Source organism: Amblyomma mixtum, chromosome 1, assembly GCF_055824585.1.
Source record: "Amblyomma mixtum isolate Tamu chromosome 1, ASM5582458v1, whole genome shotgun sequence".
In the NCBI taxonomy this organism is placed as follows: Eukaryota; Metazoa; Arthropoda; class Arachnida; order Ixodida; family Ixodidae; genus Amblyomma; species Amblyomma mixtum.
This window is the reverse complement of record NC_143012.1, coordinates 154,328,230-154,347,568: the sequence shown is the minus strand read 5'-3', so window position 1 is coordinate 154,347,568 and position 19,339 is coordinate 154,328,230. Positions and strand designations below refer to the sequence as shown.

Genomic DNA, 19,339 nt, shown 5'->3' with positions numbered 1-19,339 from the left:
CATGCACCGCACCCACTGCCGGTCCATGTGTAAACAACACAGGCTCGCTCCCGCTGCTCTTTCCGTGCATGCCGCAGTGGTTTAGGTTCGCCAGAACGGCTGAGAAAAGCGCAGGGCAGGTAACTGCACGCTTGGCGGCTGTTGCCACGAGCGAGGGAAGTATCCATGCGCAGTTTTGCATCCTCGAGGGCCAAACACAGTACATAAAGACTCGGAAAGCACTGTCTCTCGCCATCGGCCATACCATGTTGAATACGCCGGTTCTCGTCCGATCACCGAAGCTAAGCAGCATTGGGCTCGGTCAGTACTTGGGAGGGAGACCACCTGGGAACACCGAGTGCTGATGGCATTTCTTTTGCATTTTTATTCGCCCTTCACGTTTTTTTTTTCTGTCATAGTTGCGCAGTGTCTCAGGCAACTATAGGAGGTGACGTTATTTTGTTATCGATAATACAATCTCATCGGCAACGTGTCCAACGTGTAGTACGTGCGGACGCGAAACTGTGGCAAAACTCGAAGCGAACCCGTGGCGTCTCGGCTGTCATTCTGACGTCTGCCGCGGCGGGTACACTGCAGATTAAACTCTAGCAAAGCCCCAAGATAGCTGGGAGGCCCAGTGTGCGCATAACACTGCGCAGAAGCGCACAATATGCGCCCACCGCACCATGCACCGCACCCACTGCCGGTCCATGTGTAAACAACACAGGCTCGCTCCCGCTGCTCTTTCCGTGCATGCCGCAGTGGTTTAGGTTCGCCAGAACGGCTGAGAAAAGCGCAGGGCAGGTAACTGCACGCTTGGCGGCTGTTGCCACGAGCGAGGGAAGTATCCATGCGCAGTTTTGCATCCTCGAGGGCCAAACACAGTACATAAAGACTCGGAAAGCACTGTCTCTCGCCATCGGCCATACCATGTTGAATACGCCGGTTCTCGTCCGATCACCGAAGCTAAGCAGCATTGGGCTCGGTCAGTACTTGGGAGGGAGGCCACCTGGGAACACCGAGTGCTGATGGCATTTCTTTTGCATTTTTATTCGCCCTTCACGTTTTTTTTTTTTCTGCCATAGTTGCGCAGTGTCTCAGGCAACTATAGGAGGTGACGTTATTTTGTTATCGATAATACAATCTCATCGGCAACGTGTCCAACGTGTAGTACGTGCGGACGCGAAACTGTGGCAAAACTCGAAGCGAACCCGTGGCGTCTCGGCTGTCATTCTGACGTCTGCCGCGGCGGGTACACTGCAGATTAAACTCTAGCAAAGCCCCAAGATAGCTGGGAGGCCCAGTGTGCGCATAACACTGCGCAGAAGCGCACAATATGCGCCCACCGCACCATGCACCGCACCCACTGCCGGTCCATGTGTAAACAACACAGGCTCGCTCCCGCTGCTCTTTCCGTGCATGCCGCAGTGGTTTAGGTTCGCCAGAACGGCTGAGAAAAGCGCAGGGCAGGTAACTGCACGCTTGGCGGCTGTTGCCACGAGCGAGGGAAGTATCCATGCGCAGTTTTGCATCCTCGAGGGCCAAACACAGTACATAAAGACTCGGAAAGCACTGTCTCTCGCCATCGGCCATACCATGTTGAATACGCCGGTTCTCGTCCGATCACCGAAGCTAAGCAGCATTGGGCTCGGTCAGTACTTGGGAGGGAGACCACCTGGGAACACCGAGTGCTGATGGCATTTCTTTTGCATTTTTATTCGCCCTTCACGTTTTTTTTTTTTTCTGTCATAGTTGCGCAGTGTCTCAGGCAACTATAGGAGGTGACGTTATTTTGTTATCGATAATACAATCTCATCGGCAACGTGTCCAACGTGTAGTACGTGCGGACGCGAAACTGTGGCAAAACTCGAAGCGAACCCGTGGCGTCTCGGCTGTCATTCTGACGTCTGCCGCGGCGGGTACACTGCAGATTAAACTCTAGCAAAGCCCCAAGATAGCTGGAAGGCCCAGTGTGCGCATAACACTGCGCAGAAGCGCACAATATGCGCCCACCGCACCATGCACCGCACCCACTGCCGGTCCATGTGTAAACAACACAGGCTCGCTCCCGCTGCTCTTTCCGTGCATGCCGCAGTGGTTTAGGTTCGCCAGAACGGCTGAGAAAAGCGCAGGGCAGGTAACTGCACGCTTGGCGGCTGTTGCCACGAGCGAGGGAAGTATCCATGCGCAGTTTTGCATCCTCGAGGGCCAAACACAGTACATAAAGACTCGGAAAGCACTGTCTCTCGCCATCGGCCATACCATGTTGAATACGCCGGTTCTCGTCCGATCACCGAAGCTAAGCAGCATTGGGCTCGGTCAGTACTTGGGAGGGAGACCACCTGGGAACACCGAGTGCTGATGGCATTTCTTTTGCATTTTTATTCGCCCTTCACGTTTTTTTTTTTTCTGTCATAGTTGCGCAGTGTCTCAGGCAACTATAGGAGGTGACGTTATTTTGTTATCGATAATACAATCTCATCGGCAACGTGTCCAACGTGTAGTACGTGCGGACGCGAAACTGTGGCAAAACTCGAAGCGAACCCGTGGCGTCTCGGCTGTCATTCTGACGTCTGCCGCGGCGGGTACACTGCAGATTAAACTCTAGCAAAGCCCCAAGATAGCTGGGAGGCCCAGTGTGCGCATAACACTGCGCAGAAGCGCACAATATGCGCCCACCGCACCATGCACCGCACCCACTGCCGGTCCATGTGTAAACAACACAGGCTCGCTCCCGCTGCTCTTTCCGTGCATGCCGCAGTGGTTTAGGTTCGCCAGAACGGCTGAGAAAAGCGCAGGGCAGGTAACTGCACGCTTGGCGGCTGTTGCCACGAGCGAGGGAAGTATCCATGCGCAGTTTTGCATCCTCGAGGGCCAAACACAGTACATAAAGACTCGGAAAGCACTGTCTCTCGCCATCGGCCATACCATGTTGAATACGCCGGTTCTCGTCCGATCACCGAAGCTAAGCAGCATTGGGCTCGGTCAGTACTTGGGAGGGAGACCACCTGGGAACACCGAGTGCTGATGGCATTTCTTTTGCATTTTTATTCGCCCTTCACGTTTTTTTTTTTCTGTCATAGTTGCGCAGTGTCTCAGGCAACTATAGGAGGTGACGTTATTTTGTTATCGATAATACAATCTCATCGGCAACGTGTCCAACGTGTAGTACGTGCGGACGCGAAACTGTGGCAAAACTCGAAGCGAACCCGTGGCGTCTCGGCTGTCATTCTGACGTCTGCCGCGGCGGGTACACTGCAGATTAAACTCTAGCAAAGCCCCAAGATAGCTGGGAGGCCCAGTGTGCGCATAACACTGCGCAGAAGCGCACAATATGCGCCCACCGCACCATGCACCGCACCCACTGCCGGTCCATGTGTAAACAACACAGGCTCGCTCCCGCTGCTCTTTCCGTGCATGCCGCAGTGGTTTAGGTTCGCCAGAACGGCTGAGAAAAGCGCAGGGCAGGTAACTGCACGCTTGGCGGCTGTTGCCACGAGCGAGGGAAGTATCCATGCGCAGTTTTGCATCCTCGAGGGCCAAACACAGTACATAAAGACTCGGAAAGCACTGTCTCTCGCCATCGGCCATACCATGGCATTCTACTTCCAGCCACCGAGCGTGACGGACGCAGAATCATGGGCTCCCACGGAGCGGCGATAGCGGCCGTTGCCGGCCGCGGAAACAGGTTTGCCAGCGACGCAGATAAGGATTACGAGATCGTGCTGCCTACCCTGCCCACCGGACGTGTTGTTTTAAACACGGTTTTTTTGCACGGGGACGTGCGTATGAGGCCCTACAGGGTCGAAGACTTTAGAGACGCCCTCGCCAACGTTGGTGCGCTCCCCGACGTCGTGGCGTTGGGGGCGTACCAGATAAACCATGTGTGGGCGGTGACCTTCAGCAGCGCTGACGCCGCAAAGAAACTGGCCGCGATGAAGGAGCTCGAGGTTAAGGGACGACGCTGCATCGTCTTCGACCCAGAAGACCACCAGGTGAAGCTGCGCCTCCATTGGATGCTTCACGGCGTCGCCGACGAGGACATCCGGACTGCATTCGCGGCGTTCGGAAACGTGACCGAGGTCACCCGGGAGCGTTGGCGCGTCGCTGGCATGAAAGAGAAGGGGTCCACCACGAGGACCGTGCTCCTAAAGATGAAGCCAGGCATTAAGGTGGACGACCTGCCCCACCAGGTTCGAGTTGCGGGCGAGTTGGCTCTCGTGGTGGTGCCCGGGCGGCCGATGCAGTGTTTGCGCTGCGGCGGCGCAGGGCACGTGCGCCGTGATTGCAAGGTGCCCAGGTGCTCGAAGTGCCGACGCTACGGACACTCCGAGCCTGACTGCGTGCGCACCTACGCGTCGGCTACCGGGCGTGTAGCGGCGAGTGACTCCGCAGAGCTTATGGACGTCGTCGAAGCGGAGGAAGCAGCGAGCGGCATCGACGACACGGGCAAAACGGAGGGGGTTGAGCCTACTGGTTCGACCAGCAACACCGACGCGGCTGGCGCAAAGGAGAGCGGGTCGCCCATCTGTGACCAACTTTTGACGCCTCTGGAGACGCCCAAAGATAACCCGAGCCTCCCAGAGCACGTGCAAGCGGTAACGAAGGCGGCCAGCGAGAACCGCGACGACAAGGCCGATGCCCGCATGAACACCGGCGTGACCACCCCTGCAAAGCGTCCGCACGCCGAGACCAAGGCCGTCGGGGAGAAGGCAGCCGAGCCCAGCGTGGAGGAACCGCCGGCAAAGACGCCGCAAGCACGACGGCCCAGTCTGCGACCGCGCCCAAAGGTTCCGGCTGACAAGCGTGGCGGCGACAAGGCGCCGCCTGACCAGGAGCACGTGCTCGCGCCGGACGACACCGGCGGGGACGGCATCGTCTAGCGACATGCTGGACGCGGGAGGTAAGCACCATGCTTTCGGTCTCTTCTTCCTAAGTTAAAATGGCTTCTGCAACTCCGTTTAAAGTCGCCACCCTAAATGTCAGAGGCCTGGCAGGTAAAAGAAAACAAAGCCAGCTGTACCGACTTATAACGGAGCAAGATATTGATATACTGGCAGTGCAGGAGACCAAAGTCGACGGGGAGGAGGAGACCGGGAGCATGGTGCGACGTTTCACGTCTAGGTATTTTGCCGTCGTTAGCCATGCATTAGGCACATCGGCTGGCTGTATTCTTTTTGTTAAGAAGTTGCCCGGGATAGAAGTACACGGTCATCATTCGTGCCTGTCGGGTCGATACGTGTCCATCGATTTTTCACTCTGTAACATCGACTGGCGCATTGTTTGTCTGTATGCACCTAATGTTGTTGATGGCCGAGCCGCTTTTTTTGAAAGCGTCGAAGAACGGCTTCGCACGGACAGACAGCTGATTGTTATGGGCGATTACAACTGCGTCCTTAGTGCGCGCGACAAGACAAGCGTCCGAGGTTTCAGGGATAAAAGCACTGAAGTGTTGTTGCGAATGATTGTGAACTGCAACCTCGAGGATGTGGCAGAGTGTGTTGAAGGAGCGCGTGCGGTAAGGTACACACGATTCGAGGGCTCTAGTCACGCAAGGCTCGACCGCATTTATGCATCCGCGGATACAGTATCTAAATGCAATAGTTATGTAGTTCTGCCGGTTTCATTTTCTGACCACTGTTTGGTTCAGTGCTGCATAGGAATCATTAAGAAGGGGAATGGTTTTTCGTGGGAAATGTGGAAGTTAAACGACAAGCTACTTCAGGACGAATTTTATAACCGAGCTGTAATTGAAGAAATAGCAAAAATAGAACCAAGTAGCAACATGAGGATTTGGCAGCAGTGGGAGCTCACCAAAGAAACTTTAAAACTAAAAGCCATAGAAAGAGCCACCTGTATACGTCATGAGGAAAAAAAACAGGAAATGGAGCTAAAGGCACTGCTTCAGAAGATGATAAAACAGGAATGCCGAGCGCCTGGTAAATGGATAGAGGACATAAGAAAAACCAAACAAAAGCTAGAGCTTATCGAAGAAGAACGTTATCGGGGAGCGCTGGTGAGGGCAAGGGCAGAAGACGTGGCAGCAGGGGAAGCGCCAACGAAACGTGCGCTTGGTTTGGAAAAAGCCCACGCCGAAAGAAATCACATTCATGAAATAGAATGGGGAGGTGTTTCAAACACGGACATCGACCACATCAAAGCAGCCTTTTTCGAGCATTACGAGGCGCTCTTCGCAGCGCAACCGGTAGATGCTATCACATTTAAGGAGGCGTTTCTAGCCGAGATGCCGCGTCTGGACGACGAAACTAAACACAGATTAGAGCAGGAGATCAGTCAAGGAGAAGTTGAGCAAGCAATAGACAGTTTAAACCCAGGTAAATCGCCTGGACCGGACGGGTTCAGCGCGGCATTCTACAAAGCATTTAAAAACGTAATTTCCCCGGTCTTGCAGGTAATCTTTAATGAAGCCTATAAAGTAAAAGCACTGCCTCCGTCCTATGGCTCGTCCCATACTGTGCTGATTCCGAAAACGGACGACATAGACAGGTTACGACTGGTAACAGCATACCGACCCATAGCACTCACTAACGTCGAGTACAAAATTTACATGAAGGTTCTGGCACGAAGGCTGCAGACCGTGATTCATTTATTAGTTGGTCCGCATCAGACCTGCGGCATTAAAGGGCGGTCTATTTTTACAAATATTCACGTTGCGCGCAGTGTCTTAGAAACATGTGATGACACTAATGGACAGGTGGCTATTCTCCAGATCGATTTAGAAAAGGCTTTTGACTGCGTTGCCCATGAACTTTTGTTTGCAGTATTAGGACATGTTAACGTTGGTTCTGTTATTCGCGAGGGTGTGGCCCTGGCGTACCGGAACTGCACGACGAGATTGATCGTTAATAAGAGTCTGGGGGCCCCCATTAGCGTGCAGCGTTCGGTGCGCCAGGGCTGTCCCCTCAGCCCCCTTTTATTTTGTATTTATGTGGAGACCCTTTGTTTAAAGATACTGAAAAACATGAGTATTACCGGATTCAGATTACAAGCAGCTGAAGTAAAGCTCTTGGCGTACGCTGATGACATTGCTGTGTTTGCTGTTGACAAGAGAGGCATAAGCGAGGCTGTTCAATGTGTACGCGATTTCAGCCAAGCTACAGGCAGCGGGGTTAACTGGTCGAAGTGCCTCGGGCTTTGGCATGGTCGGTGGGCATTTACGCCTGAACGGTTTGCCAGCGTGCCTTGGACGACGACACCAGTTAAATACTTGGGCGTTCCGCTGGATGCCTACCGTGACAGTGCAAAGTATTGGACAGGACAGGTCAAGGAGATACGGGAGAGAGCGGATAAGTGGAAAGGAACGACCTTGTCGATTTTCGCCAGAGCCACTGTTTGCAACTTGTTCTTTATCAGCAGGCTCTGGTACGTAATGCAGGTGTTGCACTGTGCACGGTTAAGTATTCAAAAGCTACACAGAATTTTCGCCGTCTTCATCTGGTCGTCTGAATGGGAGCGCTGCAGCCGGACCAACCTGTTCCGACGGGTACAAGACGGCGGGCTGGGACTGGGCCATTTGTTTTTGAGACAGCTGGTCAATCGTTTTTTGTTTTTTCGGGACACAAGAGACCCGTTTTTGCGTACCGTATGCCAAGTTAGGCTGCGGCATCTACTTCCAGAGTACATAGTCGGAACTGCTGAGGTGTATAGTAGGGTCACTGGTTTTTACTGGGAAATCGTTGCCAGTGTAAGGTTTCTTTCCGCGCGGTTTTCAAAAGACTTTCTGTCCACTGTGAAACGACAGAAACTGTACCGTGCTTTGTGTGATGTAGTTTTCCCGGTGCCCTTGTACAGGGCCTTGTACAGTGGAGGCCCAGGCAGAGATGTCTTAAAGAGGGTGAAAAAAATGCAGGTGCCCCCAGGCACAAAAACCTTCTTTTTTAAGCTGCACACCGGAACCTTACCGGTTAAAAAATTTTTAGAGGGAAAGGAATTATTTTTACCCTGGGGATCCCATTGTTTGATTTGCAGGAAGCCTGAAACAACAGACCATGTATTTTTACACTGTTGGGAAGGGGTTTATTTTTGGGATGTATTGCAGCGAACGCTAAAGAAAGAATTTCCACTTGACCCGTACGGCATCCGGTACTTATGTGTTGAAAATGAGGATGGGGTGCCTTTTGACTTAATAATGCTTACAGGCCTCCACTGTATATGGCGCTCTCGAATGGCAGGCTGTCATTGCGACAGAGACGCAAGACCTGCCAGAATCTACTTCCGTGAATGTATGGACATGTTTCTGGCCATTCAGAAAGCCGCTGCGGAGCCTCCGGAGTGGCTCTCAAGACTAGAGCCGCTCTGTACTCTGCCTGAATTTTAAGTGGACGAAGCCAGGTTCATACTGGCTGAGCACGAATCGTATGTACATAGCGTATGTAGTGTTTTGTTGATTGTTTGTCTTGTTTAATTTTCTGTGCAAAAGCCAGGCAATAAAGAAAAAAAAAAAAAAAAAAAATCGGCCATACCATGTTGAATACGCCGGTTCTCGTCCGATCACCGAAGCTAAGCAGCATTGGGCTCGGTCAGTACTTGGGAGGGAGACCACCTGGGAACACCGAGTGCTGATGGCATTTCTTTTGCATTTTTATTCGCCCTTCACGTTTTTTTTTTCTGTCATAGTTGCGCAGTGTCTCAGGCAACTATAGGAGGTGACGTTATTTTGTTATCGATAATACAATCTCATCGGCAACGTGTCCAACGTGTAGTACGTGCGGACGCGAAACTGTGGCAAAACTCGAAGCGAACCCGTGGCGTCTCGGCTGTCATTCTGACGTCTGCCGCGGCGGGTACACTGCAGATTAAACTCTAGCAAAGCCCCAAGATAGCTGGGAGGCCCAGTGTGCGCATAACACTGCGCAGAAGCGCACAATATGCGCCCACCGCACCATGCACCGCACCCACTGCCGGTCCATGTGTAAACAACACAGGCTCGCTCCCGCTGCTCTTTCCGTGCATGCCGCAGTGGTTTAGGTTCGCCAGAACGGCTGAGAAAAGCGCAGGGCAGGTAACTGCACGCTTGGCGGCTGTTGCCACGAGCGAGGGAAGTATCCATGCGCAGTTTTGCATCCTCGAGGGCCAAACACAGTACATAAAGACTCGGAAAGCACTGTCTCTCGCCATCGGCCATACCATGTTGAATACGCCGGTTCTCGTCCGATCACCGAAGCTAAGCAGCATTGGGCTCGGTCAGTACTTGGGAGGGAGGCCACCTGGGAACACCGAGTGCTGATGGCATTTCTTTTGCATTTTTATTCGCCCTTCACGTTTTTTTTTTTTCTGTCATAGTTGCGCAGTGTCTCAGGCAACTATAGGAGGTGACGTTATTTTGTTATCGATAATACAATCTCATCGGCAACGTGTCCAACGTGTAGTACGTGCGGACGCGAAACTGTGGCAAAACTCGAAGCGAACCCGTGGCGTCTCGGCTGTCATTCTGACGTCTGCCGCGGCGGGTACACTGCAGATTAAACTCTAGCAAAGCCCCAAGATAGCTGGGAGGCCCAGTGTGCGCATAACACTGCGCAGAAGCGCACAATATGCGCCCACCGCACCATGCACCGCACCCACTGCCGGTCCATGTGTAAACAACACAGGCTCGCTCCCGCTGCTCTTTCCGTGCATGCCGCAGTGGTTTAGGTTCGCCAGAACGGCTGAGAAAAGCGCAGGGCAGGTAACTGCACGCTTGGCGGCTGTTGCCACGAGCGAGGGAAGTATCCATGCGCAGTTTTGCATCCTCGAGGGCCAAACACAGTACATAAAGACTCGGAAAGCACTGTCTCTCGCCATCGGCCATACCATGTTGAATACGCCGGTTCTCGTCCGATCACCGAAGCTAAGCAGCATTGGGCTCGGTCAGTACTTGGGAGGGAGACCACCTGGGAACACCGAGTGCTGATGGCATTTCTTTTGCATTTTTATTCGCCCTTCACGTTTTTTTTTTTTTCTGTCATAGTTGCGCAGTGTCTCAGGCAACTATAGGAGGTGACGTTATTTTGTTATCGATAATACAATCTCATCGGCAACGTGTCCAACGTGTAGTACGTGCGGACGCGAAACTGTGGCAAAACTCGAAGCGAACCCGTGGCGTCTCGGCTGTCATTCTGACGTCTGCCGCGGCGGGTACACTGCAGATTAAACTCTAGCAAAGCCCCAAGATAGCTGGGAGGCCCAGTGTGCGCATAACACTGCGCAGAAGCGCACAATATGCGCCCACCGCACCATGCACCGCACCCACTGCCGGTCCATGTGTAAACAACACAGGCTCGCTCCCGCTGCTCTTTCCGTGCATGCCGCAGTGGTTTAGGTTCGCCAGAACGGCTGAGAAAAGCGCAGGGCAGGTAACTGCACGCTTGGCGGCTGTTGCCACGAGCGAGGGAAGTATCCATGCGCAGTTTTGCATCCTCGAGGGCCAAACACAGTACATAAAGACTCGGAAAGCACTGTCTCTCGCCATCGGCCATACCATGTTGAATACGCCGGTTCTCGTCCGATCACCGAAGCTAAGCAGCATTGGGCTCGGTCAGTACTTGGGAGGGAGACCACCTGGGAACACCGAGTGCTGATGGCATTTCTTTTGCATTTTTATTCGCCCTTCACGTTTTTTTTTTTTCTGTCATAGTTGCGCAGTGTCTCAGGCAACTATAGGAGGTGACGTTATTTTGTTATCGATAATACAATCTCATCGGCAACGTGTCCAACGTGTAGTACGTGCGGACGCGAAACTGTGGCAAAACTCGAAGCGAACCCGTGGCGTCTCGGCTGTCATTCTGACGTCTGCCGCGGCGGGTACACTGCAGATTAAACTCTAGCAAAGCCCCAAGATAGCTGGGAGGCCCAGTGTGCGCATAACACTGCGCAGAAGCGCACAATATGCGCCCACCGCACCATGCACCGCACCCACTGCCGGTCCATGTGTAAACAACACAGGCTCGCTCCCGCTGCTCTTTCCGTGCATGCCGCAGTGGTTTAGGTTCGCCAGAACGGCTGAGAAAAGCGCAGGGCAGGTAACTGCACGCTTGGCGGCTGTTGCCACGAGCGAGGGAAGTATCCATGCGCAGTTTTGCATCCTCGAGGGCCAAACACAGTACATAAAGACTCGGAAAGCACTGTCTCTCGCCATCGGCCATACCATGTTGAATACGCCGGTTCTCGTCCGATCACCGAAGCTAAGCAGCATTGGGCTCGGTCAGTACTTGGGAGGGAGACCACCTGGGAACACCGAGTGCTGATGGCATTTCTTTTGCATTTTTATTCGCCCTTCACGTTTTTTTTTTTCTGTCATAGTTGCGCAGTGTCTCAGGCAACTATAGGAGGTGACGTTATTTTGTTATCGATAATACAATCTCATCGGCAACGTGTCCAACGTGTAGTACGTGCGGACGCGAAACTGTGGCAAAACTCGAAGCGAACCCGTGGCGTCTCGGCTGTCATTCTGACGTCTGCCGCGGCGGGTACACTGCAGATTAAACTCTAGCAAAGCCCCAAGATAGCTGGGAGGCCCAGTGTGCGCATAACACTGCGCAGAAGCGCACAATATGCGCCCACCGCACCATGCACCGCACCCACTGCCGGTCCATGTGTAAACAACACAGGCTCGCTCCCGCTGCTCTTTCCGTGCATGCCGCAGTGGTTTAGGTTCGCCAGAACGGCTGAGAAAAGCGCAGGGCAGGTAACTGCACGCTTGGCGGCTGTTGCCACGAGCGAGGGAAGTATCCATGCGCAGTTTTGCATCCTCGAGGGCCAAACACAGTACATAAAGACTCGGAAAGCACTGTCTCTCGCCATCGGCCATACCATGTTGAATACGCCGGTTCTCGTCCGATCACCGAAGCTAAGCAGCATTGGGCTCGGTCAGTACTTGGGAGGGAGACCACCTGGGAACACCGAGTGCTGATGGCATTTCTTTTGCATTTTTATTCGCCCTTCACGTTTTTTTTTTTTCTGTCATAGTTGCGCAGTGTCTCAGGCAACTATAGGAGGTGACGTTATTTTGTTATCGATAATACAATCTCATCGGCAACGTGTCCAACGTGTAGTACGTGCGGACGCGAAACTGTGGCAAAACTCGAAGCGAACCCGTGGCGTCTCGGCTGTCATTCTGACGTCTGCCGCGGCGGGTACACTGCAGATTAAACTCTAGCAAAGCCCCAAGATAGCTGGGAGGCCCAGTGTGCGCATAACACTGCGCAGAAGCGCACAATATGCGCCCACCGCACCATGCACCGCACCCACTGCCGGTCCATGTGTAAACAACACAGGCTCGCTCCCGCTGCTCTTTCCGTGCATGCCGCAGTGGTTTAGGTTCGCCAGAACGGCTGAGAAAAGCGCAGGGCAGGTAACTGCACGCTTGGCGGCTGTTGCCACGAGCGAGGGAAGTATCCATGCGCAGTTTTGCATCCTCGAGGGCCAAACACAGTACATAAAGACTCGGAAAGCACTGTCTCTCGCCATCGGCCATACCATGTTGAATACGCCGGTTCTCGTCCGATCACCGAAGCTAAGCAGCATTGGGCTCGGTCAGTACTTGGGAGGGAGACCACCTGGGAACACCGAGTGCTGATGGCATTTCTTTTGCATTTTTGTTCGCCCTTCACGTTTTTTTTTTTTTCTGTCATAGTTGCGCAGTGTCTCAGGCAACTATAGGAGGTGACGTTATTTTGTTATCGATAATACAATCTCATCGGCAACGTGTCCAACGTGTAGTACGTGCGGACGCGAAACTGTGGCAAAACTCGAAGCGAACCCGTGGCGTCTCGGCTGTCATTCTGACGTCTGCCGCGGCGGGTACACTGCAGATTAAACTCTAGCAAAGCCCCAAGATAGCTGGGAGGCCCAGTGTGCGCATAACACTGCGCAGAAGCGCACAATATGCGCCCACCGCACCATGCACCGCACCCACTGCCGGTCCATGTGTAAACAACACAGGCTCGCTCCCGCTGCTCTTTCCGTGCATGCCGCAGTGGTTTAGGTTCGCCAGAACGGCTGAGAAAAGCGCAGGGCAGGTAACTGCACGCTTGGCGGCTGTTGCCACGAGCGAGGGAAGTATCCATGCGCAGTTTTGCATCCTCGAGGGCCAAACACAGTACATAAAGACTCGGAAAGCACTGTCTCTCGCCATCGGCCATACCATGTTGAATACGCCGGTTCTCGTCCGATCACCGAAGCTAAGCAGCATTGGGCTCGGTCAGTACTTGGGAGGGAGACCACCTGGGAACACCGAGTGCTGATGGCATTTCTTTTGCATTTTTATTCGCCCTTCACGTTTTTTTTTTTTCTGTCATAGTTGCGCAGTGTCTCAGGCAACTATAGGAGGTGACGTTATTTTGTTATCGATAATACAATCTCATCGGCAACGTGTCCAACGTGTAGTACGTGCGGACGCGAAACTGTGGCAAAACTCGAAGCGAACCCGTGGCGTCTCGGCTGTCATTCTGACGTCTGCCGCGGCGGGTACACTGCAGATTAAACTCTAGCAAAGCCCCAAGATAGCTGGGAGGCCCAGTGTGCGCATAACACTGCGCAGAAGCGCACAATATGCGCCCACCGCACCATGCACCGCACCCACTGCCGGTCCATGTGTAAACAACACAGGCTCGCTCCCGCTGCTCTTTCCGTGCATGCCGCAGTGGTTTAGGTTCGCCAGAACGGCTGAGAAAAGCGCAGGGCAGGTAACTGCACGCTTGGCGGCTGTTGCCACGAGCGAGGGAAGTATCCATGCGCAGTTTTGCATCCTCGAGGGCCAAACACAGTACATAAAGACTCGGAAAGCACTGTCTCTCGCCATCGGCCATACCATGTTGAATACGCCGGTTCTCGTCCGATCACCGAAGCTAAGCAGCATTGGGCTCGGTCAGTACTTGGGAGGGAGACCACCTGGGAACACCGAGTGCTGATGGCATTTCTTTTGCATTTTTATTCGCCCTTCACGTTTTTTTTTTTTTTCTGTCATAGTTGCGCAGTGTCTCAGGCAACTATAGGAGGTGACGTTATTTTGTTATCGATAATACAATCTCATCGGCAACGTGTCCAACGTGTAGTACGTGCGGACGCGAAACTGTGGCAAAACTCGAAGCGAACCCGTGGCGTCTCGGCTGTCATTCTGACGTCTGCCGCGGCGGGTACACTGCAGATTAAACTCTAGCAAAGCCCCAAGATAGCTGGGAGGCCCAGTGTGCGCATAACACTGCGCAGAAGCGCACAATATGCGCCCACCGCACCATGCACCGCACCCACTGCCGGTCCATGTGTAAACAACACAGGCTCGCTCCCGCTGCTCTTTCCGTGCATGCCGCAGTGGTTTAGGTTCGCCAGAACGGCTGAGAAAAGCGCAGGGCAGGTAACTGCACGCTTGGCGGCTGTTGCCACGAGCGAGGGAAGTATCCATGCGCAGTTTTGCATCCTCGAGGGCCAAACACAGTACATAAAGACTCGGAAAGCACTGTCTCTCGCCATCGGCCATACCATGTTGATTCCATTTCCGGCCACGGCAGTGAACGGACGTGTTATCATGAGCTCCGGCGGAGCGGTGTTAGCGGCTCAGTCGAGCCGCGGAAACAGGATTGCTACTGAAGATAGCGAAGCAGGTTACGAAGTTATGCTGCCCCACCTCCCTACAGGTCGTATAGTTTTGAATACCGTATTTTTGCACGGCGACGTTCGAGCGCGGCCGTATAGGGTCGAGGACTACAGGGACGCCCTTGCCCGTTTGGAACTGCTTCCCGAGGTTGTGGCCTTGGGAGCATTTCAAATGAATCATGTGTGGGCGGTTACGTTTAAGAACCCTGAAGCTGTAAAGAAAATACTCGCTGCCGGGAGCATTAGCGTCAAGGAGCACCGGTGTCTCGTGATCGACCCCAACAAGCAAGAGGTGCGTGTTAAAGTGCACTGGGTTCTCCACAACGTGACTGACGAAGAAGTACGTGTGGCCTTCCTGCCGTATGGCGAAGTGACCGAGCTCTCGAAGGAGCGCTGGCGTGTGTTCGGCGTAACAGAAAAAGGTTCAACAACCCGAGTACTAAGCCTGAAGTTGAAGTCAAGCGTCACAGTTGAGGACATACCTCACCAGCTTCGTATTGCCGGTGAACCTGCGCTTTTGGTGGTCGCTGGGAGGCCTCCACTCTGCCTCCGATGCCAAGGGAAGGGCCACATTCGTCGCGACTGTCGAGTGCCTCGGTGCTCGCGATGTCGCCGGTTTGGTCATGACGAAAGCCAATGTGTACCCACGTACGCGACCATGACAGGGCCTGCAAGGAATATTGACGTGGCTGAACATGTCATGGATGAGGTGGAGGCCGAGGAAGCGTCAGGGTCAGCTGGTGGCAAAGCAGCAGCCGATGAGAAGAGCGCTCAACATTCAAGCGTTGAGCACAGCGAGACAAGCCTGGTCAAGCCACCTCAGGAGTTACAACACGCCCCTGAGGAAACGGCGAGCCAAGAGATGCAGCCTGCCGTCAGAACTTCTACGAGCCCAGTAGAGGAGGCGCACATAGGGCAAGACAATAACGACATCACAATGGGAAACGCTGCGGTTTTATCCACGAAGCGCGCTCATCTCGAAACAGTGCAAAGTGACCAATCAACAGACGGCGCCCCTTCGGAGGAGCCGCCCCCCAAAGCGACGCCGACGCGACGGGCGTCCTTCAAGCCGAAGCCAATTATTCCACCAGACAGAAGACCAGCGGACGCGGCGCCTAAATAGCGCTGCAACTGCGGTAACGCGCTACTGCCGAGTCCGGATCAACATGCTACGGTGCCCACCATAAACCATGGAAGGGAACTTTGTGCGCGACCGTCAAACTTTCGCCATGGACTGTGAAAGTGCGATGGACAGCTTAGCAGCGATGCCCCAGCGTACGGAACCCTCTGCAGCGTCGTGGTGTCCTGAGGTGAGCACTCCTCGAACTGCGGGTGCCTTTAAAAATGATGAAGGAACAATGTTTCACGTGCCACTGCGCGTAGCCACGCTGAACGTGCGGGGACTGGCGGCGAGGAAACGGCAATGCCAGGTCAGTCGCCTCTTCCTAGAAAATGAATTGGATATAGTCGCATTGCAAGAAACAAAGATTGAGAGCCAGGAACACACTGAGCGCATGGTTGAAAAATTTCGGTCCCGATACAGTGTCTGTATATGTCACGCGGTTGGCAGATCCGGAGGTTGTGCGTTATTTCTGAAGAATAATCTGGGCATTGCAAATGAAACTGTTGTTGCGTCCGAAGGAGGACGGTTGCTGGTTGTTGATTTTAGTTTTTCTGGATGTGCTTGGCGAGTGATTTGTGTCTATGCTCCTAATAGTCAAAAGGAGCGTGTTAGTTTTTTTGAAAAAGTCGAGCTGTATTTGAGCTGCGAGAAAAGTGTTGTTTTGATGGGCGACTTCAATTGCGTGTGCTTGCCAGAGGATCGAGTTCCGAACGTTTCGGTGCGTGATCAGAGTGCACAGTACCTTGATGCAATAATTCAAGAACACGAAATGGAAGATCTTGGTTGGATGTTGTCCCAAGGCTCGCACCCATGCTTTACGCACTTCCAACGCGGCAGCAATGCGAGGCTAGATAGAGTGTATGCAAGCATAGGATTTGTGACCGTGTGCAGTAAGTATCAAGTTAAACACGTTTCATTTAGCGATCACAGCCTTGTGATGGTAACCTTTGGTAGTAAAGCCGTTAAGACTCGGTTCAACTGGAAACTTTGGAAATTTAATGTGAAACTGTTAGAAGATGAAACCTTCGTTGAACAAGTTAAAAAAGAAGTGACTAAAATGTCTTCCGCCCAGTCAGGAAGCTGCGCACGTAACTGGGAAAACTTTAAGAACGCCGTCAAGATGCTAGCGATAGAAAGAGGAACTATCCTTCACCAAAATCAAAGGAAAACAGCCGAAGAATTGCAGTGCCAATTAAACTTTTTGACATGTATGGAAACAGCAGCACCTGGGTTGTACATAAAAGAAATCCGAGAAGTTAAAAGCCAGCTAGAAGCTCTAGAAACAGATAAGTACCGAGCGGCTGTGATAAGGGCGCGCGCTGAAAAACTGTGGGCGGGTGAAACGCCCAACAAGCGTGCGTTGTGCGACGAAAGAAGATATGCAGCAAAAAATGAAATCCGACAGATTCGTTACCGCAACAGAATAACGACCGATAGAGAAGAAATTGAGCAGGCGTTTGTCGAGCATTACAAAGAGCTGATAGGGAATGAAAGAAGCGTGAAGAGTGGGCTGTGCGATGATTTTTTGCAGCTCATGCCTCGATTAGACGAAGATACACGAGCTCGCCTAGAACAGCGTATTAGTTTGGAGGAGGTTCAGAAGGCTATAGATGAACTACCGCTGGGGAAAACACCAGGGCCGGATGGTCTAGGGGCTGCTTTCTATAAAACATTCAGAAAAGAAGTCAGCCCGATTTTATATGAAATGATCACAGAAGCATATAGAGTAAATCAAATGCCACCTTCCTTTCGTACTGCTCACATAGTACTGATCCCTAAAACAGATGACCGAGAGAAATTGCAGTCAGTGGGGGCTTATCGCCCGATAACCCTCACCAATGTTGACTATAAGATTTATATGAAGATCCTAGGTCGACGTTTGCAGAGTGTGATCACGAAACTCGTTGGACCGCACCAAACGTGCGGAGTGAAAGGTCGTACAATTTGCACGAATGTGCACGTTGTTCGCAGTGTCCTTGAATGCTGTGATGTATTCGGGGGCCAAGTCGCAATGATGCAACTAGACCTGTCGAAGGCGTTTGATCGTGTGGCACACGATGTCCTGTACTCGGTTCTGGAACAAGTGAATTTAGGCAGTGTAATACAAGATGGGCTTAAAATGGTCTACAGCAACTGTACGGTGCAGATAATTGTCAATAAGAACCTGAGTGAAGCCGTCCCTCTGCGTTCCTCCGTTAGGCAAGGATGCCCACTCTCGCCCTTGCTGTTCGCGCTTTATCTCGAGCCTTTCTGTTTAAATCTTATTAACAACGATCGAATTAATGGCTTCAGGTTTCAATCATCTAATGTTAAAATTCTTGCGTACGCAGATGACATAGCTGTATTCTGCAGTGACCGCGAAAGTGTCCAGGAAACTGTTGGTGTCGCCAAACGGTTTTGTCAGCTCACAGGTGCCGAGATTAATTGGGAGAAGAGTGTCGGCTTTTGGCATGGAAATTGGGATATTACACCGCCGGCGTTCGCGAGTCTGCAGTGGACAACCGTGCCATCGAACTACTTGGGTGTGCCTCTAGAGCACTATGACAAGAGCGCTGATTTCTGGAATGAGGTGACACCAAGAGTAAAAGAAAAAACAAGGTCATGGCAAGGACGAGAATTGTCGATGTTTGCGAGGGCGACAGTTTGCAACATTTTCTTAATCGCCAAGGTGTGGTATGTTTTGCAGTTTTTGGCTATGTCTCGAGTAAATGTGCAAAAAATGCACAGGGTGTTCGCTGTGTTTATCTGGAGTTCAAGTTGGGAGAGGGTCAAAAGAACTAATTTGTTTCGAACTGTTCAAGATGGCGGTCTTGGTCTCGCGCATTTGTTTGTCCGCCAGCTTGTGTCCCGATTTATGTTTGTGAGGGATCAGAACGACCCCTTTTTACGTTCAATGATGCAAGTACGACTGAGCAGCGCTCTGCCCGATTTTGTAGTGTCTACTGTAAGATTGTCAGCTTATGGTGCTAGAGGTTACCTGAAAGAAGTTGTGGACTCTGTGCGATTCCTGAAGGTGCGGTTTTCACTGGAGTACCTCAGCACTGTAAAGAGGAAAAAACTGTACAGAGATCTGATAGACATCATAATGCCAGTGCCTCTGTATCGTACAATAAACTCTGCAGGCCCAGGGCAAGATGTTCTCAAAAGAATTAAAAAGATGCCAGTTAAGGCAAGCACAAAAACATTCTTTTTCAAACTGCATACGGGTACTTTGCCGGTTAAGACGTGGCTCGCGGACAAAGGTATATTTGTGCCATGGACAACGAATTGCTTGCTTTGCAAGAAGCCTGAAACCATAGAACATGTGTTCATTGAATGCTGGGACCCAATTTTTTATTGGGATGTCTTACAACGTACGCTAAAGAAAGAATTACCCATATCACCAATTGGCATTCGCTATTTACCGGTAGACAAAGATGACACAGGTGTCCCCTATGACATGATTATGCTCCTGGGCCTGCATAGTTTATGGAAAACTCGAATGGCTGTCCGGAATGGAGATGTTGCTATCCGATCTGTCAGGGAGAACTTTGTGGAGAGTGTGTGTTACTTACGAGATGTGTACCAAGCGCAGGCGGACCCACCTGCATGGTTGAGTGTGCTTCATGAACTGGTGCAATTCAAGAAATTTTAACTTGCGACCGG

The 19,339-nt window shown here is 52.3% G+C and overlaps 3 protein-coding genes, 13 non-coding genes and 1 pseudogene across 16 annotated transcripts; all 17 read left to right on the top strand.

The window, feature by feature from the left end:
- Positions 1 to 230: 230 nt before the first annotated feature.
- On the top strand, positions 231 to 349 carry LOC149368996 (5S ribosomal RNA). Its single transcript, XR_016287302.1, has one exon. It is a non-coding gene; the product is annotated as a 5S ribosomal RNA (ribosomal RNA).
- A 545-nt stretch (positions 350 to 894) lies between these two features.
- On the top strand, positions 895 to 1,013 carry LOC149368995 (5S ribosomal RNA). Its single transcript, XR_016287665.1, has one exon. It is a non-coding gene; the product is annotated as a 5S ribosomal RNA (ribosomal RNA).
- A 547-nt stretch (positions 1,014 to 1,560) lies between these two features.
- LOC149368994 (5S ribosomal RNA) lies at positions 1,561 to 1,679 on the top strand. The gene has a single exon (XR_016287301.1). It is a non-coding gene; the product is annotated as a 5S ribosomal RNA (ribosomal RNA).
- Positions 1,680 to 2,227: 548 nt separating this feature from the next.
- On the top strand, positions 2,228 to 2,346 carry LOC149368993 (5S ribosomal RNA). The gene has a single exon (XR_016287300.1). It is a non-coding gene; the product is annotated as a 5S ribosomal RNA (ribosomal RNA).
- A 547-nt stretch (positions 2,347 to 2,893) lies between these two features.
- LOC149368992 (5S ribosomal RNA) lies at positions 2,894 to 3,012 on the top strand. The gene has a single exon (XR_016287298.1). It is a non-coding gene; the product is annotated as a 5S ribosomal RNA (ribosomal RNA).
- Positions 3,013 to 3,584: 572 nt separating this feature from the next.
- On the top strand, positions 3,585 to 5,161 carry LOC149368991 (uncharacterized; the record flags this gene model as incomplete). The annotated part of the gene is made up of 1 exon (XM_089575575.1): positions 3,585 to 5,161. A coding segment is annotated over one exon (1,278 nt), but the record flags the coding sequence as incomplete, so codon positions are not given.
- A 3,287-nt stretch (positions 5,162 to 8,448) lies between these two features.
- On the top strand, positions 8,449 to 8,567 carry LOC149368990 (5S ribosomal RNA; annotated as a pseudogene).
- Positions 8,568 to 9,112: 545 nt separating this feature from the next.
- Positions 9,113 to 9,231, top strand: LOC149368989 (5S ribosomal RNA). Its single transcript, XR_016287664.1, has one exon. It is a non-coding gene; the product is annotated as a 5S ribosomal RNA (ribosomal RNA).
- A 547-nt stretch (positions 9,232 to 9,778) lies between these two features.
- LOC149368988 (5S ribosomal RNA) lies at positions 9,779 to 9,897 on the top strand. The gene has a single exon (XR_016287297.1). It is a non-coding gene; the product is annotated as a 5S ribosomal RNA (ribosomal RNA).
- A 548-nt stretch (positions 9,898 to 10,445) lies between these two features.
- LOC149368987 (5S ribosomal RNA) lies at positions 10,446 to 10,564 on the top strand. The gene has a single exon (XR_016287296.1). It is a non-coding gene; the product is annotated as a 5S ribosomal RNA (ribosomal RNA).
- A 547-nt stretch (positions 10,565 to 11,111) lies between these two features.
- LOC149368986 (5S ribosomal RNA) lies at positions 11,112 to 11,230 on the top strand. The gene has a single exon (XR_016287295.1). It is a non-coding gene; the product is annotated as a 5S ribosomal RNA (ribosomal RNA).
- Positions 11,231 to 11,776: 546 nt separating this feature from the next.
- Positions 11,777 to 11,895, top strand: LOC149368985 (5S ribosomal RNA). The gene has a single exon (XR_016287294.1). It is a non-coding gene; the product is annotated as a 5S ribosomal RNA (ribosomal RNA).
- A 547-nt stretch (positions 11,896 to 12,442) lies between these two features.
- LOC149368984 (5S ribosomal RNA) lies at positions 12,443 to 12,561 on the top strand. Its single transcript, XR_016287293.1, has one exon. It is a non-coding gene; the product is annotated as a 5S ribosomal RNA (ribosomal RNA).
- A 548-nt stretch (positions 12,562 to 13,109) lies between these two features.
- On the top strand, positions 13,110 to 13,228 carry LOC149368983 (5S ribosomal RNA). Its single transcript, XR_016287292.1, has one exon. It is a non-coding gene; the product is annotated as a 5S ribosomal RNA (ribosomal RNA).
- Positions 13,229 to 13,775: 547 nt separating this feature from the next.
- Positions 13,776 to 13,894, top strand: LOC149368982 (5S ribosomal RNA). The gene has a single exon (XR_016287291.1). It is a non-coding gene; the product is annotated as a 5S ribosomal RNA (ribosomal RNA).
- Positions 13,895 to 14,486: 592 nt separating this feature from the next.
- On the top strand, positions 14,487 to 15,694 carry LOC149368981 (uncharacterized). Its single transcript, XM_089575570.1, has one exon. The coding sequence runs from the start codon at positions 14,504 to 14,506 to the stop codon at positions 15,692 to 15,694; it is 1,191 nt and encodes a 396-aa protein (XP_089431696.1). The 5' UTR covers positions 14,487 to 14,503.
- Positions 15,695 to 18,302: 2,608 nt separating this feature from the next.
- LOC149368980 (uncharacterized) lies at positions 18,303 to 19,328 on the top strand. Its single transcript, XM_089570200.1, has one exon. It carries the CDS (start codon positions 18,318 to 18,320, stop codon positions 19,326 to 19,328), a length of 1,011 nt encoding a protein of 336 aa, XP_089426326.1. The 5' UTR covers positions 18,303 to 18,317.
- The last annotated feature ends 11 nt before the right edge of the window (positions 19,329 to 19,339 follow it).

What these genes read in the sequence shown, in the direction of transcription:
- LOC149368981 (XM_089575570.1), top strand. Translation starts at nt 14,504, where the DNA reads ATGAGCTCCGGCGGAGCGGTGTTAGCGGCTCAGTCGAGCCGCGGAAAC.
- LOC149368980 (XM_089570200.1), top strand. Translation starts at nt 18,318, where the DNA reads ATGTTTGCGAGGGCGACAGTTTGCAACATTTTCTTAATCGCCAAGGTG.